Source organism: Phyllostomus discolor, chromosome 3 (assembly GCF_004126475.2).
Source record: "Phyllostomus discolor isolate MPI-MPIP mPhyDis1 chromosome 3, mPhyDis1.pri.v3, whole genome shotgun sequence".
NCBI classification, from domain to species: domain Eukaryota; kingdom Metazoa; phylum Chordata; class Mammalia; order Chiroptera; family Phyllostomidae; genus Phyllostomus; species Phyllostomus discolor.
In genome coordinates, this window is record NC_040905.2 from 62,693,575 (window position 1) to 62,720,126 (window position 26,552).

General features: G+C 39.1%; 2 protein-coding genes across 3 annotated transcripts in view; one reads left to right on the forward strand and one right to left on the reverse strand.

Moving 5' to 3' along the window:
* The first annotated feature begins 225 nt into the window (after positions 1 to 225).
* LOC114507517 (cytochrome c oxidase subunit 7C, mitochondrial-like) lies at positions 226 to 544 on the forward strand. The gene has a single exon (XM_036020581.1). The coding sequence runs from the start codon at positions 327 to 329 to the stop codon at positions 516 to 518; it is 192 nt and encodes a 63-aa protein (XP_035876474.1). The 5' UTR covers positions 226 to 326; the 3' UTR covers positions 519 to 544.
* A 4,814-nt stretch (positions 545 to 5,358) lies between these two features.
* The window catches only part of PCSK1 (proprotein convertase subtilisin/kexin type 1), a 40,352-nt gene continuing 19,158 nt past the window's right edge, over positions 5,359 to 26,552 (reverse strand). For both annotated transcript variants that reach the window (XM_028519220.2, XM_036020580.1), the window contains exons 7-14: positions 24,809 to 24,981; positions 23,596 to 23,808; positions 20,994 to 21,094; positions 12,212 to 12,445; positions 10,859 to 11,016; positions 9,142 to 9,275; positions 6,648 to 6,809; positions 5,359 to 6,117 (exon numbers count right to left, since the gene is read on the reverse strand). In XM_028519220.2, coding sequence (XP_028375021.1) covers positions 5,740 to 6,117; positions 6,648 to 6,809; positions 9,142 to 9,275; positions 10,859 to 11,016; positions 12,212 to 12,445; positions 20,994 to 21,094; positions 23,596 to 23,808; positions 24,809 to 24,981 — 1,553 coding nt within the window. In that variant the 3' untranslated portion in view covers positions 5,359 to 5,739. The remainder of the gene's footprint in view (positions 6,118 to 6,647; positions 6,810 to 9,141; positions 9,276 to 10,858; positions 11,017 to 12,211; positions 12,446 to 20,993; positions 21,095 to 23,595; positions 23,809 to 24,808; positions 24,982 to 26,552) is intronic.

Here is a 26,552-nt window from a genome sequence, read left to right on the forward strand (position 1 = left end):
TGAGTTATCATCTATGAATGCCATCATTAGGTGAAATGCCCATTCTAGTTTTTCTTAAGTCTTGTGCTGATCAATGTTACTCCATGCTACTCATGTGCATATGTGAACCACTTTTGCTCTCCGCTATTTCTAAATAGATTGCCTGTATGCAAGTCAAGTCATTCATTACCTGAGACTCTGCTTACAGAAGGAACTAAGCTAAGATATACCTTTAAAAATAGAAATTTCGAGAAAGGGGACAAGGTCACGAAAAAAGGTCTTAGTGTGGTAGCGCCATTTTTTCCGCTTTCAGTTTATGTCCGTTTCGCAGGGCTTCCAACAGCAAAATGTTGGGACAGAGCATTCGGAGATTCACAACCTCTGTGGTCCGTAGAAGCCACTGTGAGGAAGGTCCAGGGAAGAATTTGCCGTTTTCGGTGGAAAACAAGTGGCGGTTACTAGCTATAATGACTTTGTATTTTGGATCTGGATTTGCTGCACCTTTCCTTATTGTAAGACACCAACTGCTTAAAAAATAAGGATGTTTTAGTTAATCCATAAAACAGATATGAAGAAGAGCATTTTAAGAGGTGCAGTCTCTTTGAAAAAATGGATCAAATTGTTGAACTCGACATACTAGATATGTTTGTAAATAAACTTAATGGCATGAATCCATAATGCCTCTTCTCTGGAAAAAAAAAATTAGAAATTTCAAAGCCTGGGCAGGGTCTTTGTTTAGCTATGAGATCAGCAATAAGAGGTGTATGATTTAACACTGGCTCCTTTTTTTTTTTTTTTTTGTATTCTAGGCTCTCAACAAGATATAATTTGAAAGGGGTGGTATTGGTAGTGGAATGAAAAAAATGGAACTTTTATTTTTTAGATAGTTTTGTTGACATAGTGAGGCTATATAACAAAACACCTCAACACTCAGGTGCTAACAATGCATTTGTTCTCATTCTTATAAATTGGCAAGATAACAAGTTCAGCTTATTTAGGCTGCACTTACCTGGACAGCCCTATTTCACGCTGTAAGCTGGCTAGGTTCAGAATGTGGATCAGCTGCATATACATTTGTTCTAGAAACAGGCTGAAGGGGCAGTGGTTACCTGGGCATACTCCTCACATAGCCCAGGATCACTAAAAACCAGAGCCAAGCTAAAATGTGCAAGCCCATTTAAAGCCCTTGCTTGCATCACATCCACTAATATTCCACTGACCAAAGCAAATCACAGGGTCAAGCTCAACATCAGTGGGCCGGGAAAGTACACTTTTCCACAGGGGCAGGGGGAGTGGAGTGAATAATTGTTATCATGTGTATTACTGCTATAACCTTACAAAATTACAAGGCAGTTACAAAACTACTCTTCCCCCTATGTGTTTAAATTTGTATTTAAAAATTAAAAAAGAATTAATATGCATCCTTGGAACATGTGCGTGTTTGTGTTTGTACTCGAAGTTTGCACATGATTTATCCAACCATTACCAAACAGGCATTCAAGAAAAACAGACATATCTTGAACCATTCTGGTGGGATGGCTTCGAAAATGGCTAGATGTGGAGGATAAAGGCTGCTTAGAACAGTCTTTCTGGAATTCTTGAGAAAATATTTTAGTCTGAATGAATAATGACTTAGGAGAAAGAACAGAGTTTGAAGGGACTCTGTTCTTTCCACCCACCATGGGTAGGAAGGTAAAATTCTGAAAAGGTAGGTGGGAAGTCCGGGGATGGAGGTTTGAAGCAAGAGAGAAGAGTGGGCCTGAGGGCAGGTGTCAACATCGGGAACTGGGGCTTCTGATGAGGGCCTTCCCAGGAGGATTTAGTGCTGAGCTGCTGTGACCTGGCCTGTAAACAGTCAGGTTTAGTGAATTGTTGCAAATCGTTTCTCTCACTTGTAGTCAGTTCCTTTAGGGTTTTTTTCTCAACACTTCATTGAAGGCTCTGTCATACTTTTTATGCTGTCAATAAGTAAAAGACTGAGCTATTAGGAAGAATAAAATATACCTATTCAAGTAATTCTTAAATTGCCTTTTAAAAAGCCCATTTTTCTTTTTTTTAAAGCTAATCTTTTTTTTTAAAGATTTAATTATTTATTTTTAGAGAGGGAAGAGAGGGAGATAGAGAAAGAGAGAGAGAAACATCAATGTGCAGTTGCTGGGGGTCATGGCCTGCAACCCAGGCATGTATCCTGACTGGGAATCAAACCTGCAACACTGGTTTGCAGCCATTTTTCTTTTTAAATTTATTTTTATTGCATCTTTTCCATTACCATTAGTCCCCTTATACTCCCTCCCCCAACAATCACCACATTGTAGTCCATGCCCACGAGTCCTTTCTCATTTTTGCTCAATCCCTCCAATGGCTAGCCCCTCCCCCCGCATCAGAGCTATCATCCTGCTCTCTGAGTCCGTCTCTATTTTGCTTGTTAGTTCAGTTTCCTCATTAGATTCCATATATGAGTGAAATCACATGGTATTTGTCTTTCTCTGACTTGTTTATTTCACTCAGCATAATGTCCTCCAGGTCCATCCATAGGGTTGCAAAAGGTAAAATTTTATTTTTTTACGACTGAGTAGTATTCCATTGTGTAAATGTGCCATAGTTGTTTTATCCACTTATCTGCTGATGGAACTTGGGCTGCTTCCAAATGTGGCAATTGTAAATTATGTTGCAATGAACATAGGGGTGCTTATATTCTTTTGAATTTGTGTTTCACATTTTTCTAAAAAGGATTTAACTTCTTAATGTAAACCTTCAAATTTTCTTTTTGACAGTTCATTTGGAAAACACAATAAGTAAGAAGAGAGCCTATTTTTGTTGGAAACATGAGCTTTTTCCTTTTTGATTTAGTGATAAATCATTTATTCTTCTGATTTATAAGCATATTTTACATATACTGATTAATACATCAAATGTATAATGTTAGAGTTCCCTTAAGAATGCTAAAACCACATGTGTTAAACTCAGCTATACATTATATTGGGCTATTAGATAAATTTCACTTTAATACAATACATACATATTATACTTTTTTTTTACTGACAGAAGAACATGCCTTTCAAAAAATATTTTATTGGATGAAACTTTCTTATTCTCATGAAAATTTTGGTTCTTGAATATAATTAATTTATTATGCCTTTTAAAATTGTTTGATAAAAGCATTGGTACATTATAAATACCTGTAAAGAAAATATAGTTTAAAATTTTGAGGGAAATATTATATAATTTTTCTCTTTTACATTTTCACAAAAATTCACACAGGCACTAAGAAAGACTGACAAAAATATTTTTTTGTCTGAACAATATACTCCAGGTTGGAAACATTCAAATGTGACTTTATTTAAATATTAAAGCTTCTCTAGGGTGAACCTTTGGCTACAATCCAATGAACTGTTTGGGGTTTTAACCAGGAAAAGATATTGTTAGAAGAATGAAAAAGAAGGCTTCAGACAATTCCTAGCACTAGGCTAGGAATGAGGAAAGGATGAGTTTTCATTTATTATTTTTATTGGGCTCTCTAGGCCTTAGCTTTGTTTTCAGTTGAAAATTTGTCTCATAACTCCCTGGTCCTTTTCAGCTTTAACACTTTTGATGTGCCGCAATTTTCAAAATTCTATCTAACACTCCATACCAAACAGCATGGGAAACTTCCAAGAACAATGTGATACTATAGTTCTTTTAGGAGAACATTCTGAAAGCTTTATGGGTATTGCTCTGGAATTACCCTTATTCTGCACAAATTCATATGGTAGAATAGGGGGTGAAATTTTGTCATACTAACCACATTTCAAACCAAAGCAAGTGACAGACTCTAGTGTTCTCTTCTTAGTCTAGTTTATGTGTAGCCTGATAAAGCTGAGACTTCATGGAGGAATTGCAAACAGCACACCCAATGGGAGAATGCCACTGCAGGTGACTAGAGCTTTTCTGAGCATAGGGAGAGTGGGCAGTTTGTGGGTTGGCAGTAACGAATTAGAAGAAATGGACATCCAGGGCTGGTGAGATTAAATGAACATGTCAAACTAGTATCAGAGGTACTTTCAGGAGATTAAAATACCATTTTGGGGGCCAATAAATTAATTAAGTCATGGAAAATTCTCATAATTATTACCACTCATATCCTGTCTGAAAAAAGTTGAAGTTTTTTTAATGCATTTACACTTTGACCATATTCATTGAGTGCAACAGCGGGCAAAATAAAATGCTGATTGAGCGCTCACCAGGGAGGTGGCTGCTGCAAGCAGCACAGAGCAGAGCACCTTGGGGACTGGGCATTCAAGTCTAGCCGGGCAGCTGCTACTTAGCTCCAAGCAACTGTTGCCACAAGGGAAGATGGGCCTGCGAATTAGGTTTTATGTGAAATCTTTTATTTTCAATAATCACTCACATTTTAAAAACATTTTACATGCCAGACAAAATCTACCTGAAGAACAAATGGGGTCTGTGGGCTGCCAACTTGTGTCCTCTGTCTGAGTCAAAGCTTGAAAGCAATTTGATGAGAATTTGGATACTATTCAGCTGCAAGATTGGGGAACAGCCTTTAGTGTCAAGGAATGATCACTTAGTTTCAAAGATCCTGAAAGACCTATTCTAATGAATACAATTTTAAAAACAAACACCATCTCCTACTGGCTCTTCTCATATGAATATTTTCCTGTTGTTAGGTTGGTTCTCTGTGTTATGAGTGGCTTTCTGTTACTATTGCTAAAAAAAATTATGGCTAGGACTTAGCCAAGTACCAAGTGTAAGTTTGTTCTAAGAACATAGTATAAATTAATTCTCTCAATATTTATTAATAGTCTGTGGCTAAGATGAGTGAGGAGAACCTTGAGAAGGGGAAACAGGAAGACCAGAGCATAGAGGGTAAGCTGCAGTCACCGTCAGGCCCACGGAGGCCTGCCACGTGGCACGCCAGGCAAGGGATGTTTCAACACCACTCAAACCAGGTAACACAGACTATGACGCCTGTTTATGGATCTAAGTAACCCAGCTTCCCCTCCCATCAAATGACCAGATGGTCATGCCCTGAATCAGTAGTACTTCGGATTAGAAAGGATAGGGTCTGGGTCTAATTGTGAACTCTTTCATCAGAAACTTTCCAAAGTCTTCTGTGGCATCAAAATTCAAAAAACCAGCCCTGCCTGGCATAGCTCAGTGGATTGAGTGCGGGCTGCGAACCAAAGTGTTGCAAGTTCAATTCCCAGTCAGGGTACATGCCTGGGTTGCAGGCCATGACCCCCAGCAACCGCACATTGCTGTTTCTCTCTTTCTCTATCTCCCTCCCGTCCCTCTTTAAAAATAAATAAATAAAATCTTTTTTAAAAATTCAAAAAACCACAGGGCAAAGACAGAGGACAGTTACCAGAACACTTTCCTTCCTCTCGTTCCTTGCAGATTACTTTTTAAATTAATCTGTTGCCCAGTTTATGACTTTTCTTTTGAGAGATGAAATGGGAAGGACCAAGAAGCTGGTCTAAAGTGGTTTGAGGACCATGTGTGAACTGTGGCTCTAGAAAGAACAAACACTTTACTTGTGTCAGCAGAGAAGAGATGCTTTGAAAGAGCTGCAATCCATTCAGGAAGTTGGATTTACTATATGAGGCCATCTCTTTCAAATGTCCAGTTTGGGGAAAAAAAGGAAAAGTATCACCAAGGATATTATAAGCATAAGAATCAATGACAAAAACAACTACCTCAGGCACAGGCAAAATCTAAGGGGAAGAAGCATGAATATTTCCAACTCAGGACCACAGACTTATTTTAATTTTCCTCCTTCAGAATGTCCACCAGAGCTTGCAGCAGGCGGTCATCTCTGTGCTTATAAGGTTTGGTGTTATAGAAAACGTCGACATAGTCGTTATATAGACTGTCCTCAGTGTCTTTAAGCTGGGAAGGTTTGTTCAGCTTTTCCAGGGCTTCGTAGAAATTTTCATAAGGGATGTTGACCTTTGCACTTGGAGACTTGGTTGGTGATTGCTTTGGTGGTGAGTTTTTGCTGAAAGCACTTTGTAGGAGTCGCAGCATGGCCTGGGAGGGGGCACCCTCCGCCAGCTTGTCCCTTCTGTTTCCCACACCACCGCTGCTGCCACTTTTTGCACTCAGGGGGTTTTCCTTCAGGCTCTCTTCCAAGGGCTGCTCCTAAAACACAGAAATCCACCAACAAAGGGAAGAAGGCTCATTTTCAGTGCTGGGCAGGCCCACTGCAGCTCCTGCCCCTGCTTCCCCTTGAGAGGCAGTCAAAGGGCAGAGAGAATGTGAGGCTTAGAGTCATACTAACTCAGGTACCCGGAGCACTTTTTAAATTGTCTTTAACTTCACTTGTAAAATGGGAATAAGAATGCCTCTGTTTCTGGTGGATTTGAAGACTAAAATTAGGTTAAGTGCTCATACTTATTGGTATCTTTCACTTTGATTAAGTGGAGTTCAAGTTGGGGAATTTAATAATTTTGAATTGATTAGCTTTAATTTCTAAATTCTAGATGAATTACTAAATGAATAAAACAGTAGAGTTTCATCCTATAGAAAATAACTTACCATACCCGCTCCCTTTCTTCCGTACTCATGTTTAACTCACTCCCCTCCAAAAAGTTAGAGGCAGCTTCAGTCACCACATTGTCAATCTACAGTTCAAAAAAAAAGCATGCCAAGAAGAATGTAGCCACACAGACCTCCCCTGACTCCGTCATCTTCTCCACCCCTCTTCTGTCGTTCTGCACTGTGTTGTAGGAGGTGTACACACGAGGCTGCTTCATGTGCTCTGGCTGAGAGGAGGTCCCATGCAAAATCAGCTTCCAGCTCACAATTCTCCCTTCGTTTTGCACTCTCCCGGACTGATGGATAAGCATACATAACTTTAGTGTGTGTTCTGTGTAACATAAAACAAGCTCCTTCAAAATATCTATAAAGGATTTTAGAGTTAAAATCTAATTTAAAATTTCTGTGCATTCCATGTGTAGAGCTCTGTGTAAAAAGAAATAAATAACTGGGGAGGGGGATACATGGTGATGGAAGGAGACTTGACTTGGGGTGGTGAACTCACAATACAACATACAGATGATGTATTAGAGAACTGTAAACCCGAAACCTATGGAATTATATTAAGAATGTCACCCCAATAAGACTAAAGAAAAAATTTAAAACGAAAAATAAAAGAGCCCTGTCCGGTGGCTCAGTTGGTTGGAGTGTCATTTCATATACCAAAAGGTTGTGGGTTCAATCCCTCATCAGGGCACATGCCTAGGTTGCAGGTTCCCTCCCCATTTGGGGCATGTACAGGAGCAACTGATCGATGTTTCTCTCTCATATGGATGTTTCTTTCTCTCTCTCTCTCTCTCTCCCCCTCTCCCTCTCCCCTTTCCTCTGTCTCTAAAATCAATAAATGTATTCTCAGGAGAGGATTTTTAAAAAGAAGATAATAAAAGAAAAAAAGGGAAAATAAAGAAATCACTGGATTCAACACTGGTATGAAAATTGACAGTTTACAGGCTTGAGGATTCAAAAAACAATCGATCGCTTCATTTAATTAAAAAATCAGAACTCTCAGGGGCAGGAATGGGTGGGGCAGGGGAGAACAACTGGGGAAAATGGGGACAACTGTAATTGAACAACAATACAAATTTTTTAAATTTAAAAATTAGAAAAGCAGAACTATATCAAACTCCTTTTTTTCAAAAAAGATTTTACTTATTTATTTTTAGAGAGAGGAGGAGGGAGAGAGACAGAGAGGGAGAGAAACATCAATGTGTGGTTGCCTCTCTCATGCCCCCCTTACTGGGGACCTGACCCACAAAATAGGCATGTGCCCTGACTGGGAATTGAACTGGTAACCTTTTGGTTCACAGGCCAGCTCTCAATCCACTGAGCCACACTAGCCAGGACTAACCTCCTTTTCTATATGGGGTGTGTTCTTAAAAATTTGACTGTACCTTCTATAAACAGAATTATATTTACCAATTACCAACTTGTGGAAACATTCCATTGGGGAATAAAAGTCAGCCTCTACAGAGAATTACCAATAGCCTTCAACATTAGTTAGCCCTTAAAAACTGTACATTACGAGAAGAATAATACTTTTCAGAGGCTCAAATACAAAGTTAAAAGTAATGCACTGAAATCTAAAATATCTAAAAAAGTACTTAAAAGTATAGAGTCAAATTCTGCAGACTTATCTTGGTAAATAGGCTTTCTTAGTTTCCTGGTGGTGAAACTTAGAGTGGAAGCCGTGTTCATGAACAGGCTCACCTACAAATAACATTTTCTCGTTCTCCCTATGAAAGCAGGAATTTTTACCACTTCCATTTCTCAATTACAATTTTAGCTGTCTTTAGGAGAAAGCTATTCTCAGAGAAAAAAAGTAATAATAACTGTAAGATTTATATTAATTTAATTGACATCTTCAGAAATTTAAAATCATCTCTTTTTAAAAAAAGTTATTTAGACATTGAAATCTGTTGCTGCTAATATTTATGGCATATCTCTCGCAGGAGAACTCAGACCAAAAAACCTTTCTATTTATATGGTCACCTATAGAAAATGCTGGTGAAATGATGCAAAAATAAATAATTCAGCTGTATAAGTATTTGGCTTTTTGTTCAGACAACTCCTTGCTTTATTTTTAGGACTGTATGGTATAATTATAGACTGTTAGTAAACAGAGTGAAAGAGAAATTAGTTTTACTTTGTTTCATAACTGAAGCAAAACAAGACAAACTCATGTTAAATAAGCTGTCTTGTCTAATAAGTAAGCTACTTCTAAATAGCCACTGCAGTAAATATTTGTAATAGTTCTCTCATGTGACTCCAGCAGAGTGTCATAAGCAAAGCTGGTCTAGCATTTAATCGTGTTTGTGAATATAGCTCATCCTGGTGAGTAGGTCATGTGGTGGGCTACGTTCTGACACGGGAATGCTTGGATTTGTCCCACAGCCTGTCACATTGTAGATCAGGGTATCTTCTCTTCCTTTTTCTGTGGCTAGTGCTTAATCTTTTTTTTTTTTAAATCTACGTAGCCAATTAGGTAGGACTTGAAATACTACATCTTTTCCTTATTTCAACTAAGGAGTAATCAAAGTTCCTTGGAGCCCTTACTAATGATGACCCCAACCTTAAAACTCCCTCAGAGTGCTTAAGCTTGTGATTGTGTAGCCTTTTCTTCTTCCTTACCATGTCTGCAACTCGCAAAGTCCAGGTGCCTATTGGATTCTCTCCCCACGTGTGAACAGACATGAAGTCCCAATTTTTAAAGCCATTAGGAGATGTGTCCCGCTCTCTTTCAGCCAACAGAACAGTGTTGGTTCCTATTTTCATACAAAAAACACAAGTTAATAAATGTCCTAACAGTTCTGATAGCACACACTCTAGCATCTGATAACTGAAAACGAAAGGTAAAAGAGATTAGCCCTCTGAATTTTCCTGTTGAGTATAAGACTAGGATAGAGACATTCACAAGAAAAAAATGTTTTTATCTGTAGGATTTGCACATTATCTGACATATGTTCTCAATAAATAATGTGGAAAAATAAATAATGAATGACTATATTAAAGTTTATTTGAATAAGGTGAACTCAGAACCACACCTATAAACTATTATACATTAAAGAGTCAAAGACCTAAAATACAATTTAATGCAACTATCGTTTTGAAATTTAAGAGGAAATTTTGAAAATTAATAGGTAATTGCATCTATAATCTTGTGTATATGTAAAAATAAATCTATATTAATTTAATAATTTTATCAAATAAAACTAGTTTCCAAATTCAAACTTTCTGTAGATCAATAAATACTATTTCTAAGTGAAAGGGTCAAATGAAAAGGCCATCAGTGAAAAGGCATTCCACCAATATTTCAGGCCAATTCAAAGATATCTGGAAAGTGTAACTCCAAAATTAACAGACCCTACTCGAAGCTTCTAAGAAGTTCATATCCAAGAAAATTATAGAGATAGCTCATCTTTCCTCACATATCACCTATAGACATTGAATCCTACAAATCCTACATTTAGTCAGAGATTGAATCCTACAAAAACATAAAAGTGTTAGGATAGTTTCTCCTGGCTGGATTGTGATTTGTGTTCACCAGCTCTTTCCCATCCAAGATCTCATTGGAATTAGTACCCTCTCAGGAAAAGCGAATGCCCAAAAATCATATTGTATGGCCTTAATCATATCATTATGGAAAATTTGTTAGTCTTCACAACCCTCTTTCATGGATCAGAATTCTCAGTTTTTCAGTTGATTTCTTGGATGTGTCTATGTACCTGTCAGCTTTATTAATTATTTATCAGAGTAGTTATCACTAACGTGTTATCTGAGAAAAAAGAATGACAGACCAGTAACCTAGGAAAAATGAATACAATTTGAAAATGAGTATTAAGGTATTAATTAAACTCCAGAAAGGCTTATTAATTAAAGGTGTTATTTGAATAGACCTCACTCTTTGCTTATCTAAGGACCAGTGGGAATGAGCAGGGCAGAATTCTGATGTTAACAAAAAGCACCATATATATATCCTCACCTGAGAACATGTTTTTATTGATTTTATAGAGAGGATAAGAGAGAGAGAGGGAAATACTGATATGAGAGAGAAACACCCACCCATTGCCTCCTGTACATGCACCAACCAGGGGTTAAACCAGCAACCTAGGTATGTACCCTGACCAGGAATCAAACCCACAGCCTTTTGGCGAATGGGATGATGCCCTGACCAACTGAGCCACCCAGCCAGAGCATCAGCAGCAGCATATATTTTAAGACCTGAAAATATCTACTGGGAGACGATTCTATAAAGAAACAAACTCATTCATCTGAAATAATTTAGTTTACAGCTAAAAAGTTACATAGATGGTTTAAAAGAAATTTTTGAAGTTTTAAAAATCTTTACCAGCAGCAGAGGTGAGTGTGACATGAAGGTCTCCTCTTCGAGAATATTCAATTGTTGCTTCAAATTGTACATGTTCCAGGGACTTGATAGCATTTTCCTGCCCTTCACAAGCTCTTGTTGGAATCTCAATGATAACTTCTCCATTAGCTTTTAGGGCTCTGAATATATTAATGAATCATCACTGAATAAAGTATATCTCTTCTTCCTTGCATTTTATATAAATATGTACACATCAGCCTTGTCTAGATCTCAACTAGGCTTCTTGTCTCTCCCTATTATGAGTAGAACCCAATTCAGGGCAGTAAATATTTTTAATGCATAGAAGATATAAGGTTTTTAAAGAAATAGGAAAAAAACAGCAATTCTACAGTTTTTATGGAAGCACAAAAGATCACAAGTAGGTAAGCCAATCCTGAGAAAGAAGAACAAAACTGAAGGCATCATACTTCCTAGTTTTAAAATACATCAGAAAGCTACAATAATCAAAACAGCATGGTACCGGGGGAGGGGGGGACCCAACCCAGACATATAGCCTAGTGGAACAGAATAGAGAACCCAGTTAAGTGTACTTACCACAATTAAATAAAAAGAAAAGAAAATGATAAAGAACACAGATACCTGAAAAAAAAAATGCTATTTACTGTGGAATCAAATTCAGGTAGGTTTGCCTTGGACCTATCAAAAAGTAGTGTATTATTGCAATAGACCCTCTTAAAATAATTTTTTTAAAAATGATTTTATCTTCCTAATGCACGTCCCCATACCTCCCATACTTGGGTATTTTGGGTATAGTCATGGTTGTCATAATAGAATCAACAAAACGGACATAGCATATTCTACTTCTGTGCCAGATGTGTTGGGGCAGATGTGGTCTATGTAAAAGCAGTATGATAAAGGTTCCTTCATGGTGGAAAAGTCATTATTCACTCAGCACTATGGCATGAAGTGAGGCTCTTGAGTTTTGGATAATACTGGCTGACAAGTATTGTATTTTATCAATTCTAAGATGCATATTTAGACATTTTAACATCTGTGAATCTGGTATAAATCTTAAAACTGATGATTGATAATAGTTTAATTAGCAATGATTATTCTTAGTGCTATATAAAACAATGGCCACCTTAAACCTAATGCTGGATAATAGGTTGGCTACAGAAGAAAATGCAAATATGCTGATATGATTTGCAATCTTTGATCTCAATATTCCCCCTGGACCCACAGTGAACACCAGCAAATGCTACCTCCATCTACTTCAGAAAGCTAGGTGAGAAAAAAAATCAGTCAAAATGGCAAACATTATAGCAAATAGTGCCATGGGAATGCTTCTTTGTTCAAAATTCTTGAGACACTTACCTGGGCTCAAAGTCATTATCTTTTACAACACACTGTTTCTTCTCAGGCACGCTGTTCCAGGTTCTCGGATCAGCTAAGTCTACCAGAGCTTTGGCATTTAGCAGTCCAAATCCAAATCGACTATTCACCATCAAGCCTGCTCCATTCTTTTTCCATCCAGGGTTATTGGCCAGTGGGTCATACTCAGAGGTCCAGACAACCAAGTGCTGCATATCTCGCCAGGTGAGATTTGGGCTGGATGGAAAGTGATCCAAAATATCTTTCAGTGACAGAATGAAGTTTCCTTATAAAAGCAAGTACTAAAAACAAGCATCTCCATTCAGAAATTATCAAGTGCCTTTTGTAATTGTACTTGTATAATTCTATTTTGTGCTACTATTCATAGATCTTTTCATTCAATTCAAAATATGGTATAGAAAATTTCTCCTCATACCACATACGTTAAGTTCTTACTGTGGGTAAAATTTTGTGTTCAGCATTGTAGGAATGAAGGCCTTGATTCATGATTTCTAACTAGTTAAAGTTAACTGGAGCAAAACTTTTAAATGAGAGAACTTCCGAGACAGGCTAGTAAGCCAGGACAAGTGGAGTAGGGAAACTGAGACAAATAGCTGAACACACTGGCCAAACAATTTACAGCCAGATACAAAAGTTCACCTCCCTAGAAATAACATCTAGGCCTCAGCTGTATTTCATCTGCAGGACCAGAAAAGTAGCAAAACCTGGTGGGTGATGTCAGGACCAGCTGCAATGAGCAAAGACCCCCTTCCTTGGCACTGACCAATCGGTGGAGACCGTGGCACACCTGAAGAACTGAGGAATATTCTACTGAAACCTTCCCCTGAGAGCTCCCCTAAGATTCCCACCTATAAGAGAGAAATAAAAACTAAAGATGAAGGACCTTGGACATGCTCTCCCTCTGAGGAGTAGCCTGCACCAGTCCCTTCCCCTCTCCCTCCTCCTCTCCTTCCCCCACAGGCACACATCTAAACTCTAAGGGTCCCCACCAGACTAAAGGGAGTAATCGGCAGGGACAGCTTGTCCCAGGCTAATTCTTTGAACTTGTCTCCAAGGTCCCCTTTCCTCTGACTTCCCAAGGAGATAAGGCAGTCCAGCCTAGGCTCTCCTGTTGATTTTTCTATGCCAGGGCCTTCCTTGTTTCACTGTCCCCAGCTTCAGTAAACATACTCTCACAGTCACCTGGACTCAAGCTGTGAAATTTTTCCATCATGACGTCAAGAACTCACACATTTCTTGCTGGCCCTGGGCAGACCCACTCAGGGCCAGGTGTCCTGTCTCATAACACTTCTTTTGTGTCTCCTAGTCCTCTGCTGTAGGCTTTGATTCCCTTCTTAAGAAGACTCAGATTTTGAAGACATGGGCTGGCTTCCTACTCAAATACTTTTTGTCTTTTTTCTTCATGTATCAGAAGTGTCAAGAAACTCTTAGCTGCTTGAGATCACCCTTGCAAGGCACTGTACTTAATACTAGAAGGATATTTGAGGAGGTGGTTATTGTTTTTAAGAAGCTTACGACCCAGTAAAAAAACTAAGTTTTTTTGTAATTATAATATAGCTATCAAATACTGTGTTTACAGCATAATGCATTGTAGAAGTTTAGAGGAGAGAGAATTCTTTTGGGATAGGAAGATCTAGGGAGGCTTTGCTGGAAGGAAATAGTTGAGCTGAACTTTGAAAAGTGGGTAGAATGTCAAGGGGTGGAATGAGAGAAAAGAGGGTGAGGCAACAGAGCAAAACCTGTGAGCCGGGGAAAGTACACGATGTGGCCTAAGTACAGTGGGTAGTCTGGTTTGCTGGAGCAGGGAGAGGAGATAAGGTGTAAGGGCCTAGGCAGTGAGAGCCTTGACTGCCAGGAAAGGGACAATGAGGAATCATTGAGAGATTCTGAGCAAGAAAATGGTATAATCAGAAGCTTTGATAAAATCAATTTGACAACAATATAAAGATAAGTCAGAGGTGCACAGGATTGTTGGATCTATTATAATGCATATGAAATCTTTCCTGATGACCCTATTTAAAATTTCAATTCTTCCCACATGCTCCCAAGCTCTCTGATCCTGCAATACTTTTTTCTTTAGATAGCATTTATCACCTTCAGACATACTGGGCAATTGATTTGTTTTGTGTATTATTAGTGTCTGTCTCTCTGCTAGGATTAGGCATGAGAAGGGCTATGATTTTAATCAATCTCTTTCTCTGATGTGTGCCTAGCACTCAGAAGAATTCCAGGCACAGAGTATCTGCTTAGTAAATATTGGTTGATTGAACGATTGAATGTGACTATGTGTTAACTAGCCCCAGATATAACTTTAAAACTTTTTATTAGTAGTCATTAGAGTCTTTCAAGATCTCAAGCTTTCCCTTGTCTTTGAGACCTGAACTGTTCCTATTAAGCCAATGAAACATAATTTAATAAATAAATGCCCAAGTCTTTAGTCCTCAAGTTTTCTATCTTATCACTATGTTGTGAAGCAACCCTTAAGGGAACATGGCTCAATTTACTATTTTCTCCCTAGAGCCAGTAATATATTGGTTAAGTCGCCCCCTGATATGTACTGCAAAGGCTACCTGGCAGGCTTCATAGGGAATCTCCTTCCCCACACCTACCTGAGTGTACAAACCATCAGTTGGTCTCTCTAGGGAGTTGCAGTCAAGGACTCAGCTCCCTTCCTTGGCCAATCTCTCTCCATATGTACATTTCTAGCCCCTCAAGCCTTCATTCTTAGGTTCCTTATCTGAGGTCTTGGGCAGTGATCTGCTCTGCTGAGGCCTCCTTATGGGGGGGAGTGGGAGAAACCTTAAGGACGTTTTCCCCCCCTCACCACCCAGTACTTCACTCCTAGCCTTCCTCCAAGTCCCACCCCACCCCAGAGTCCATACAACTACCAGAGCCTTTTGTTGGGGCTCCCTCAACAGTGAGAAGATGCCCATGAACATGGTGCTCCACTTGACACTTGACTGGTGCACTATTCCTTGGGGGGAAATGAATCAGGGGAGTCAGGATTTCCTCTTGTTTTAGACTCTGGCTTATACCATCACAGTAGCGATCAGAGGCTTAACTCTTTCATTTGTTGTTTGCTGCTTCAATCGGCTATTGTGATACCTAGCAACTCAGCAGGCTTTCAGCTCAGCTGAGCTCCTGATGAACACACCACCCAAAGAGCAATCAACAGAGGCCTTAGACAGACTCTGGGTCAGTGGTTCCCATGGGTCCCAGACTGCACCATAATCACCTGGTACACTTGTAAGTACTGATAATTCCTGAGTCCCATCCTAAACCTACTGAATCAAATTATCTGAAGGTAGGGCATGGTTTTACATTTATATTAGAAAAAACTGTCTAACCAGTTCTATGCTAGAGCTAAAATAACAGTTGGAAGAAAGAATACAAGCATATCACTAAGACATTTAGAAATTAACTTAAATCATGGAGGTCAGAATAGGGAGTAATAAAAGACATATTAAACTATATTCTACTACCAAAGATCTGTGTGACCTTAAGCAAGCCACTTCATCTCCCTGGGCCTGAGTTGATTCATTTATGAGAAAATAGAGGGATGAGTGTAATCTCTGGAATTCCTTATTATTCAGACTCCTATCTGTTCAATATTGTAAATACCTCACTACAGATCTTGTCTCCACACTGGCCATCCCACCACATTCAGGAATAATTAGCTAGCTGAGCAGAAATGGCTATTTTCTTAATGTAGCAAATAAATTCTAAACTATAAAGCATTTTACTGAAATTCTTGCACCCTTCCAGTCTTTTAAAGGGAGTTTTAGGCACAAGCCTCTTATCAAGGTTGTCAATGGGCAATATGCCACTTTCCTAGTTGCACCGTCAGTGTGAACAGGTGTGTGGAGGCTGGACGAGGAAGTGCACTGAGAAGGCATAAGGCAGGGTCTTGGTAATAAAACACAAGGCCTAGACTTCCTGCATTTCTATAGTAGAGCATTTGTTTTACACTTAATTGCATGTTTTATTGTTTTTAATGTTACTTTACCTATTCTTTGCAACATATTCAAAGGGGCATCATTGCCATGCAATTTGGAAAATTAAGCCCATTTTCCTAACAGTTATTGTTCATTTGTGTGATTGAATTTCATACACAGAAAGGAGCTGCTAATAATAGTACATCTCATTGCTGACAGTCTCCCTTTGTTAATTAGTGCTCACAGCATCCACAATAATTAAAAATTTTAAAGGTGCATTAGGTTGCTAATCAAGGATATGTTTACAGAAAATAAGGACTGTGGAATTAAACACTGAAATTAAGCATTGCTTCTAATTGAAGAGAGCGTAGGTAAAGTAACCTGGAAACAAAAATTCTAAAATGAAAGCGTCTTAGAGGTTACCTGGTTCAGCCTCTAATCACACCTCTGTAAGACTAGGATGTTGAAGACTTTCTAACCTGGAGACTTTCCAATATTTCACAACCCACTAAGTCAAGGATTTCTTTGATGTAATTTACCCAAAGGTTTCATGCCTCATTGAAAGTTTATTTTCCTTTCTCCAGCCTTTACTGAAAACAGAAAATTGGTTCATCTGTTTATTTAATATCTTTAAAGATATAAAGGGATTCAGTGTTTCACTATAAAATTTGTGTTCTCATTAAAACTTATTCTGATTCCTTTGCTCTCTCCACAGAGGACTGAGGTTATTGTCTGCCATCTTTCTTATGTATACTCACTACATAATGTGCCGTAGGCATTTGTCCAAAGAATTTCTGTCTTTTTAATGCCTATTAAGTACCTGAATGGGCATCTTCATAATTACAGCTATATGAGGTAGAGAAAAAAACAGTTGTAAATTAACTCCTTATAGCACTGTTTCTCTAAATTTGGTTAAGCATTCAAACTGCCTAACATACATGTTTAAAATGGGGATTCCTGGGCCAGATATCAGAAAATTCTGAATCTGAGTTGATAACAGTGAAGTCTGGGAATCGACACACTACATAAACTCCTAAGGTGGTTATTATTCATGCTGGTATTTGAGAAACACTGTTCTAGGGAAGAAAATTCCTCTCTCAATATTTGAGCCTAAATTCTTTCTCCTTTCTTCTCCACTTCCCATTCCCCAGTGCTCCAGCTTAATCATAATTAATGCAAAATAGTAAGAGTAGTTTGCATGTGACAGGGTGTCTTTTATGAGGAACTCATAAACACATGAGCATTATGGTGTTCCTTTATCAGTCTCAATCTTTTTAACTCCCCTTTGCCTGAGAGGATGATGGGCTTCCATTCAACACTTCCACTCCACCAGGCCACGGGAGGCAGCAGAGTGTGTAGTTGTTGATAACACAGGCTTTGATGTCAGACACACCACAGTTTGAATCTCTTTGTGGGATGTTGGTTACATTTCTCAACCTCTCTAAGCCTCAGTTTCTTTGTTGGTAAAATGAAACTAATAATTACCATGCCACAAAGATGTTGTAAGGATTAAAATCAGCATATAGAGAGGTTAGCATAGTGTCTGGTCCATGGTAAGAACCTGACAAATATTGAGTGTTATGATTCTCAATAAATTTAGCCCATAGTTTTACTCCTGTCTCCACAGTTGTTCCTTGAGGACCATCACATAGTTACATGATTCTCCCAATCTTGACTGACTAGGGAAACTTCTAGAAATTCTGGCATTCAGATTTTCTGAAATAATTGTCTTGGTATATAGACAATTGAATATAGTTTAGAAAACTGTCCATCTGGGAAAAAACATCTCAATAATCTCTCTGTACTTTGGCAGAATGTATATATAAATGTTAAGATAGATTGTGTCCATCATACTGATTATTGAATCAAAATAAAAGGAATTAAATTCTTATTATGTGTACCAGGAAGATCACAAACTCTAATGTCTCAAATTATGAACAGTGTGGGAATCTGAAGGAACCTACAAACTGTTCCCCTGAAACATGTCATGCATACACTCACAAACAATTCTGCATCTAGTTCTAAAAAAGCTCGTGGACCCCTGGAAACTCATCCACATATTTGATAGCAGTCCTGGATGGAGTCCCTGCTTTAAAAATAGCCCATTAGAAATGAACTGCAATGAATAAGGCTAGATCATTCTTAGATCACTTTCTCCTTGTACAGAAAAAGAAGTTCAAAATTTTACAAAGCAGATGTTACGATTTAAAAATTTTGATTTTTACATAAAATTAATATTACATCTTTTCACATAGATGGGTGTTTCTACTGTACTGGTCATTGGACAAGGACGGGCCAGGTCTATTTCCACGTACCTTATAGGTGTTAGGTAGAAAAGACTTAATATTTTAAGGATGGTTTTCTTTTAACAGGTCCCTGGAGCTAATAGCTTATATCCTGAAATCATGAATATTGTAGGCCTGTTATGCCACCTGTGTGTAACCACTTGCCCTCATAGGACCTTATTTTTTCCACTCAGAACCACTCACCACCAACCTCAATAATACATGTTAGATGATCTATTTATGCTGATACCTCATATTTCAAGTTGGAGAATTTTATATAGGGAAAATGTTTGAAACAAACCATCTGATCTGACCCCTTCGCTTTATAGATGGTACATCGAACCCTCACATGGGAATTAACTTGCCTAAGGTCACAAAGTAGTGGCATGCCTAGACATTGAAGCTAGGTGTTCCTTGCACTTTTCACTGCTTAGATGACTTTTTTTTCTCAAATTAGGTTTGGATCTGCTGATGCCCGTCTTAGCTTTAGCTTGTGTTCATAGGCTTTGGCCTCTGTCCATCCCCTTCCTGTTACAAGTGAACTCAGATTCTAAAAATAGCTCTTTTCTTGGTCCCAAGAGTTTTAAGTGTTCCTCTGTTTCTGACTGAGCTCTTCCCACATTTCCTGTTCCCTTACCAGACATCTTTCCAGACCATCCAAGGAGGTAGACTCTTAGTAAGGGCCTTGCTAGGCCTATCTTGCTTAGCCACTGTGGCCATCTTCTAGCTGAGAAACCAGGGACTGCCTCATAAACCCACAGGTGGCCCCAGGGCTCCTGGAGCTACTCTGGGTTCTCTTGAACAAACGCTGAGCAGCTTCCAGGCTCTTCCAGCTGTGGCACGAGCCAAGGTGTTCTTCTGTTGCTACTCTGAACCTCATCTACTGAACATGATATGAGGGGGCTGCTTTGTCTTCTCTATAGAACGTGGATGTTCTTCTAGCCTGTCCTCCTTATTAGGAAGAGTAATAGTAACCTACAGGTTTAATCACTTCGACCATCATGAAACCACAGCACCTGCCTTGACATTTAAATATTTTTCACCATACATTAGAAACTAGAAATAAGGATGAATAAAAAGTTATGGATATACAGTGTAAGACAGTTGGATTTAGAAAAAAATGTTGTTAAATCCCTCATTTTTTGAAGATTTTATTTATTTCTTTTTAGAGAGAAGGGAGAGAGAAAGATAGGGGGAGAAACATCAATTGGTTGCCTCTCGCATGCCCCCAACAGGAATCTGGCCAGCAACCCAGACATGTGCCCTGACTAGGGATCAAACCAGTGACCTTCTGGTTTGCAGACCAACACTCAGTCCACTGAGCCACACCAGCCAGGTATAGATCCCTTTTTAACATCATACAGTAAAGTAAATTCCAGGGGTATTAGGACTTAAATATGGCAAATGAATCATAACAAAAAACATATACATAAATGTTCATCTAATTTCGGGTTGTAAATATTTATCTGAGAGTAAAAACAAACAAAAAAAACCTTAAAGAAAAAACTGACAAATATAACTGTGAATATATTAACTTCATTACATTAAAAATTACATATAAATAAAAGGTAAGTTCAAATTAACCAAACATTAATAGCTTTTCTAAACTAAGGCCACAGAACAAAATCAAGGCCATAAATAAGAAATCACAGATGATAAGTGGCCAAAGAATATAAAATATTGAGCTTCATTAGTAAAGAAATAAAAGTATGTGAAGATGAGATACCATTTGTATGTATCAAAGTAGCAAATACTTTAAAAGATAATAAAAATGGCTTTAATAAGAGTTTAGGAAAATGGTACTTTCACATATATAATGTTCATGGAAATATAAAATGCTGTAGCCTTTCTAGACAGTAACTTGTCAATATGTATCAAATCATTAAAACACACATGCGCTGTGACCCAGAAATTCCAACTGTGAGTGCTTATCCTGAGGAAATTATCAGAGACAACAACCAACATTTATGGACAAGGGTGTTTAAGCCTGTTAGATAACTTGCCTAAAATTTGTGTTTATATAATAGAATACTACAAAAAGATTAAAATCCTGTTCTTAAATCTCACATCCTCATTAGCAGTTGACATGTTATATCAGCTTTAAGACTCGGTTTATATAATATGAAAAAAGGATGTTTTAGAAACTTGTCATTCCTAACACTACCCACAAGAGATGATCTGGATGAAGTCTTTCCTGGTGGGAATAAACAGAAGTGAGAAGGCTTTGCAGCTGAGTGGGAGAAGAATTGGGAGGAGAGCATCAGTTTTTGAAGGTCAAGAAACATTGATTTAAACATGAAAAATGCTCTAAACATATTATAGGGTAGATTAAAAAATTACAAAATAATGTATATATTAAGATCCCAATTTTGTAAGATACATGTGTGTACTAAATCTACATTGAGATGTTAACAGGAAGAGAGCTTACTTTTATTGTTTTTTGTAGTTTTCTGCTGTAACCATGTATTTAGAAAACAATATATGTTATTAAAAAGAACAAGATGCAGTCTTAGTAATGGTGACTAGATGCTTTCTGGACCTTACTTTGCTTCCAGGGCCAGGGCGAAGATGCCAGCAGCCAGGGGTGCCGAGGCCGAGGTGCCTGTGTGGGTCTCTGTGCAGTCATTGTGCAGGTCAGCGCTCGTCTGGGCGGCATCAGGAAGGAGAGAAAGGCAGGAGAATGTGTAAGGAGTGTGAGCCCGTCCCTGGGGGTGAACTGTACCTAGGCTGCACCTGCTGTGATCAGGAAGCTCAGCTGATTCGATTCCCGACTTCCTCCTCTAACCCACAGACGGATGTTTGCCATCTGCTGATATTTTAGTTCACTCTCCTCTATATTGCAACTTCTCTATAATTCTGGCATCAGGATGCCTTTTCGGGGGATGAAGTACTCACACTATGAATATTTTCTCCTCTGAGATTCCCAAACGAAGTGCTGTCTGAAAAAAGGGACTGTTTCAAAGTCATTGTGAATCATGCTGGCCGGTTAATCATCAGGTCCATTGTGTGTGGCCTGGCATATTTAGAAATTCTGCCTCATGCAAAATTCCCTTTTGCTTTCAGACTGACATTTGACTGCCTCTTCAGCGCAAAAATATTAAGCCATTCTGATTTTGGTCACTTAAACTACTTGTAAAAAATGTGTTTAGTGTGTAGTTTGCACTCACTTATAATTTGATGCCCAAAAGTTAGTGTCCACATTTGCACATTCATGAAAATGACGAGTTTTTCAAACAGAAAGTTTACTGTGCTTCCATCTGGGTCCAAATTCTAACACTGCTATTCATTAGATGGGTCTCAAGGGCAAGTCACTTGGGTTTCCCATCTGTAAAATGAGGTTGACATTTCCTAACTCTTATTCTGAGGCTGGAATGAATCCTGTCTGTGAAAGCATTTTTACACACTATTATTGAACATAAAGAATTACCAAGGCTAATTATAGCTTAATTGAAGAGGTTGCCAAGATGACAAGAGGAAACCAAAAAGACTTCCACTCATTCTGCCTTAGAGACCATAGTACTGGTGGTTGAACAACTGGTTGGGCTAAAGGATTACTAACAAGACACCCACCCAGACTCTCCTGCACTATGGTTTTTAGCTAGACATTTCAATGTGTGGGAGGGAGGTGCAAAAAAATAATTTGTTCTGTTATCACCTCCTTTGGCTTCCCACCTGGAGGCACTGAATTTCTCAAGTTACAGTGGCTCTGCTCCTCGCTCCTCGGAGGGCTGCGGAAGCAAGGTTGCCCATTTTACCTGCTGACGCAAGTAAGGCCCCAGAGATGACTGTGCTGAGGATGAGATTTGCGTATGACAAAGGCTATGTTCTTGCCACTGTCTCAAATAGAATCCACCAGCTGTCTCCTATGGAGGATTTACCTAAGGAGGGATCTTTGCAAAGATAGAAATTCTTCCTCTTCCTTCAGAGCAGAGTAGCTCAGATGAGGGATAGCCTATGAAATAGTGACTCCGAAATGTATAATAACAGGCCATTTTCCCCAAAGCACCTCTGGACACCCACAGGGACAACAGCCAGGGGCTCTCAACACAGGTAGAAACATATCTGATATGCCCCTTTCTAAGGCTATGAAGTACGCCCACCATAGAGAATCCCTGGGTAGAATATCACTATTATTTGTGTAATTGAAGATATGGGCATGAGAGGGAAGGAAGCCAGTGCTTTTCAGTTGAGGCCCCAGTTTTATTGTCTGGACTAGAGTAGGTTAGAGAGGCAGGCAGAGCTCCAGAATAGTGATACTGTATGAAGAAGACAGTAGTTCCGACAATTTTGTTAAGATGCTATTAATATGAATTTTATAAACATTTTAAGTTCTAATAATTATGGGGTTTACCCACAACATAATGGGATCATGACCTGTTATTTCATTGAGATTAGGATATACATACTTTAGTTAGTTGGTTCTTTCTGTGTCAGAAGTTAAGTTTGGGTCTTTAAATTTTTTAATTAAAAGCACCTTTCTGTTCTTAAAGCCCTCAAATAGCCCTTCCTCATCGTGTCCTTAAAGGGAAATCCAATAATTACTCTTGGCAGTCTGACTCATGAAGGCGAAGGCACAGCCAAGCGTGGGCTAGAGATGCTCTCTGAGCATCTACCCTTTCTGAGCTGCTTATTTGGATGCTGAGAAGTTCACCTCAGGGGAAATTTAGACTGTTATTTTCCTGCAGGTGGTTTGTTCTTAGCAGACATAGCTGGTGTCTGCTTTGTATTTTTATCATCTGCAAAAGGGCAAGCCAGGCCATATCCCTGCCACTAAAGGAATCTACCAGTACAGGGCAATAAAGCCCCTACATCCCTGAAATCTCCCTAAAGGCTGTTCTCAGGGAGGCATCACACAAGCTGAATAGACATTTGGCGTCTCGGCCATATGTAGTGACAGATTGGTGGTTTCTCGGGGCTGAGTTTAAAAATGACCGAGAGGCAATATCATTTTGGCAGAAGCGTCATTATCCCAGAGAGAGAAAACTTCCCAATATATTCCAGTCTTTCAAGTGAGTAAAGGATGAGTCTCCCCAAAGGAGACATCAAGCTTAAACAAATCAACTTTACCAGAGGTACTGACCAAAGGATTCTTTTGAATGCAAGCCATGCCCTTCTACCTAAACAGAGAGAGACAAAAACAACATACGATCCGCTGGTCGGTGTAGTCCCCGCTGCTGTATGAGGTGGCCAGTGTGGAGGAGCACTTCTCGGCGTACCAGGGGGACAGGCCCTGCTGTGAGGCACTGCTGATGGAGATGGTGTAGATGCTGTCTGTGTACCCATCACAGTCACAGTTGTCTCCCTGACGCCCTCCATTCCCAGAAGCCCAGACGAAAATGGAGCCTTTTCCTTGTCTCCCCTAAAAGAAAAACCAAAATATAAAACATCTATTGCCATCTGTTGGAGACACTGTCACACCCCAAGAAAATCTCCAACAAATACATGCATGAGGTTCTCAGGGACAGTTATTTGCAGGTTGATTTCAAGACCAGGTCCTCCAGCCTCAATGCTGGAAGTCTCGTGAGATGTCACTGATCGAGTCACTGGGTTCTGGGTCTGCCAGTGCTTCATCTGGGACCACTCTGGGATGGGGCTGAGCTAATGATTTTCTTTCTTTTCTTTATTATGCAGATTTATAAGCTGGCCATTAGCACTTGCTCATATTTTTTCATTCCTCCCTTGGCTTATGTCACTACATTTGAATCTTTGAACTTCCTCTCTTCCTTTCTGATTGAATCTTGGTTGACTAATAGAATGACAAAATCAGGCATTATTCAGATCTGCTTTGCAGCTGCATTAAAAGGGACCCTTCAGTTAAACAGAACTCATCGTCAAGGCTACTCTTTCTATGACTTCAGTCTGTGCTCTTCAGAGTTTCTACTGTTGTTTCATCCTGTACAGAACAAGGCCTAGCTAGACTCCTGGCAAGAATGCCATAAACCCAGTGACACAGCAATACAACCAAGGCACACGTGTTCACCAGGCACGTGCAGAGTGGGAGGCAGCCCTCTGCTATCTATATATAAGGATGCATTTTCAGAGCATTTGAAAGAAGTCTGGGTAGTAGTTTAATCTAGAGTAAAAATTCAAAAGCAGAAAGGACACAATCCAAAGTATTTTTAAATATGTTTTAAGAATAATGAATCTCTGTTGAATGTCAGACCCAAATGGGGAAAAATCTCTTAACCCTTAACTTCCATCCCTCTGCAGAATGATTTGGCTCTAAATGCATTTCAAATTGTAAGCAACTACAAGAAATGCACAGCCATTTCTTTCCATGTAACCTAAATGTTCTTTCCTTCTCTGTATATCCACATAATTAGGTTGCATTTCAGGTGGGTCTGCGTTAAGCATCTCACCTGTTTAACACCATATTCAAAAGCCTTCTGGGCTAGTCGGCCAGGCCCCTCCACAGTTTTCCCATCATCATTAGGGCCCCAGCTTGCACTATAAATATCCACATGTCCAGGATTGAATCCAATTGAACTGGCTTCAATAGCATCTGTCACAATGCCATCCAGCATTCTTATACCTGTATAGCAAAACAAACAAATAAATAAACTGATGTCAGTATGTACATAGAAAATGCCACAGATGCTCTTAATATAATTCACTTCTTGAAAGGACTCTCAAGAGTCAAAAACAGGGTAGCTAGCCACTGTATGTCCCAAATGTCCATGTCCTGCCACTAACAGCATAACAGATACAAGTCACTGCCTCCATAAACTGTCTTATCTGCACTTTGGAGAGAACTCTATGTCCTCTGCAATGGCCATGGGCATTGTGCAATTCAGAATGTGTCCCCTCCCTCCCCAACTCCAACAACCTGAAAATGACAGGATAGCTTTTAGAAACAGGCATCAAACAGCCCTCCCCTGATAGATCCATTCATGATTATACCACGGATGGCTGTGGCCCGATCTGTACCATACAAATGACTCTGTACTGGAAACCGTGCAGCTTGAAAAGGTCTACTAACAATAGGAAACTAACAAACAGGGAAAGAACTCTTGTTTCTAAGCACTGATTAAAAATAACCCAGAGGCCATTCTTTTATGTGTTTGCTAAGAAACATTTTCAAGGAACATGCTTCCTTTTCTTCTAAATAATCTCAAGGATGAAATCATTGTCATGGATTTTTCTCCTGAGGGAGAATCATTTTTCAGCAGGAGAAGGCAGTAGCTCTTCGTGCTTTCCAACAGGCTGTCACCCTCCATCAGACTCATGTACTCCAGAGCCAGCAAGGCAAAGCAACTTAGACAGTTAGAAGCAGCTACCTGGTTACTCCTGGCTTCAGGCTGATAATGCAATAGAGTACACAGACTTAGATTTTCACACTGTTACTCACAGAGAAGCATAGGTAAAAGAACATGTAATTGACATGATTAATGAAAGTCATATTTATTTTAAAAATTGTTTAAAAGTGCATTTACTGGGGGTGGAATCCCAGCTCTTCTACCATACTAGCTGCATGATTTTTAAGGCAAGTCACTTAACTTTTCTGTGCCTCAGTTTCTTCAGCTATAAACTGGGGATAATGAGAGCTCACATGCATTGAGAATATACTATATTCAGCTACCATTCTTCAGACCGGAAACTTATGAACTCATCTATCCTTACGACAACCATTTGAGGTGGGTTTTACAATACTCCCCATTTTAGAGGGGAAGAGACTGAGGCCAGAGATGAACAGTGACTTGCCCAAAGACACACAGATTGAAATTGTGAAGCCAGGACTTGAATCCCAGAAATATGGTACCCAATACATCCTATTAACTCCAGGACACACTGCCTATAATGGGTTGTAGGGTAAGTGATGGGTATGTAGTAGGTGCTTAAAAATGAAAATTATTATATAAAAACACACTTAGAGCTAGGCTACCAAAGGGTGGAGTAACAGAAAAAAAGTCAGTAAACTTGGAATGAGAAGTCTTGTGTTTTAATTCCACACTGCCACACCCTGTCACCTTGAAAACCTTGCTTCTGATTCCTCCTTTATAAAATGAAGGGATCAGATGACTCTCTCATAAGCTATAGCTACTTAGTTCATATGACTTAAAAAGTAAATTCTGTTTCTAGGTGATTACATAATTTGTACTTCTT

Bases quoted from the DNA above. Each gene is read 5' to 3' on its own strand.
- LOC114507517 (XM_036020581.1), top strand. From the start codon at position 327: ATGTTGGGACAGAGCATTCGGAGATTCACAACCTCTGTGGTCCGTAGA.